The 1,589-nt window shown below is 61.6% G+C and overlaps 1 protein-coding gene across 1 annotated transcript in view; it reads left to right on the plus strand.

Annotated features, from left to right (window-relative positions):
• Positions 1-1,446: 1,446 nt before the first annotated feature.
• The window catches only part of LOC146592434 (tubulin alpha-5 chain), a 4,621-nt gene continuing 4,478 nt past the window's right edge, over positions 1,447-1,589 (plus strand). The window contains exon 1 of the mRNA XM_085310892.1: positions 1,447-1,544. Within this exon, the coding sequence (XP_085167018.1) occupies positions 1,542-1,544 (3 nt within the window). The 5' untranslated portion in view covers positions 1,447-1,541. The remainder of the gene's footprint in view (positions 1,545-1,589) is intronic.

Below are 1,589 nucleotides of genomic sequence, written 5' to 3' on the forward strand. Positions count from 1 at the left end.
TAACTTTCCCTGCTTAACACTAATGCTGCGGTTATATCGACCTGCAGGGGCTGTCCTCTGTTGCCCTCCTCCCCTTCCCGGCATGCATCAGCGTCAGCTGTAGGGGAAAGTGTGAGCCAGCACTAGGGCTTGCTGTTTCCTGGACCATGGCCAGGCAGTTGTCTGCCCCTGGCTGGCGCAGGGCAGCTCCAGGGCTCCCGACAGTGTTCCRCGTGCCAGTGACCAGAGTCCTGGACTTAGGCTGAGCAGTATCTGCTGCTGGGACAGGGCAGGATGTGCTGCCCCTTATGCTGGGCACTGCTCTGAACACTTCCTTTACAGAGGTCTGAGTGGGGCTGAGAAGTACCCTGCTGCTCTGGGAGYGATCCCACACCAGAGTTGCCTCTCCCTGTATCTTCAGATAGACCTGACTGCTGCCAAAAGCATGTAAGAGTTATAATTGTGTACAACTCCTTATTTTCTGAAGATTAGGCTGCACCTCTGAGCTAGACCCCACTGCAGGGGAGAGGGGACATGACAGTTCCTCCTGGCGTGCCAAGGCACTTGCACGCTCCTGGGTAGCAGAAAGAAACCCCGATCTCCATGGGCAGGGAACACTGAGATGGTATCCCATTAGCAAGGACGGAGCCTGCTCCCTGCTGTGTGCTCAGTGTGCAAGGTCTGAGTGCTGGGCTCTCTTCACTCTCTGCTGGGGAGCCAGGCAGGTGGTTCATGCATCATCCTCAGCAGCAGGACCAGTCCTGGCCTCGATGAGGCGGGCTGCGGTAGCGAGGCCCCAAACAGAAYGGTTTCTCTGAGTATTGGCCCAAGGAGTCATTCAGGTAACAGTGAACCGGCTGCAATGACCTCTCTGTGCCAGTCCCACACCCCACGCTTCTGCCCTGCCGTTCTGCAGGCTCACAGAGGTGCCWGGCGTTGCCTGCCAGTCCCCACCGGAGGGAAGGGCAGCCCTTTGTACCTGAAATGCTGAGGTGATGAAGGTAGGTTGGGGAGCACCTCCGTTTCCAGAGCCTGGTCCATGTCTCTAATCTGTTTCTCTTCATTTTTTATACTCTAGAGGTCCAGGTCCTGGAGGCTTTGGGGGTCACTAGGTCCCAGTCGAGCCTGCAGTGAGGGGAAGGTGGTGTCAGAGCAAAGTGGGGGCTGCTGTTCCCACTCCTGCCCCATCCTGGTGGCTGAGTGCTGTCCTGAGGGTTTGAGGCCAGTGTGTTCCTCGCAGCCCGGCTGGGTGCCCCTGGGCTGTGGGGAGGGCCTGGCCCTCCCGGCAGGGCATGGAGAGGGGCCTGGGAAACGCTCTGGAGCGCCTAGGGGTGCCCTGCACGGGGGGACACCCCAAAGGCGGCTGCAGACCGTCCCGCACACTCCCCCCGGGGATGCTCCCGCCTCGCATGCAAATATACCCAAATGAGGGGGCGTGGCGGCTTCAGGCCCCTCCCCCCTTATAAGAGGACGCTGCGGCGGGGCTTGCCGCAGCCGCAGCTCCGCACCGAGTCCCGCCGCACCGAGCCGCCGGCAGAGCCCGGACCCGCCACCGCCGCAGCATGGTGAGTGCGGGCCCGTCCCCGTCCCGGGACCGGCTCCGCGGGGGC

The sequence above is a fragment of the Rhea americana genome, unplaced genomic scaffold (genome assembly GCF_003343005.1).
Source record: "Rhea americana isolate MKP2758 unplaced genomic scaffold, rheAme1 scaffold_33, whole genome shotgun sequence".
NCBI classification, from domain to species: Eukaryota; Metazoa; Chordata; class Aves; order Rheiformes; family Rheidae; genus Rhea; species Rhea americana.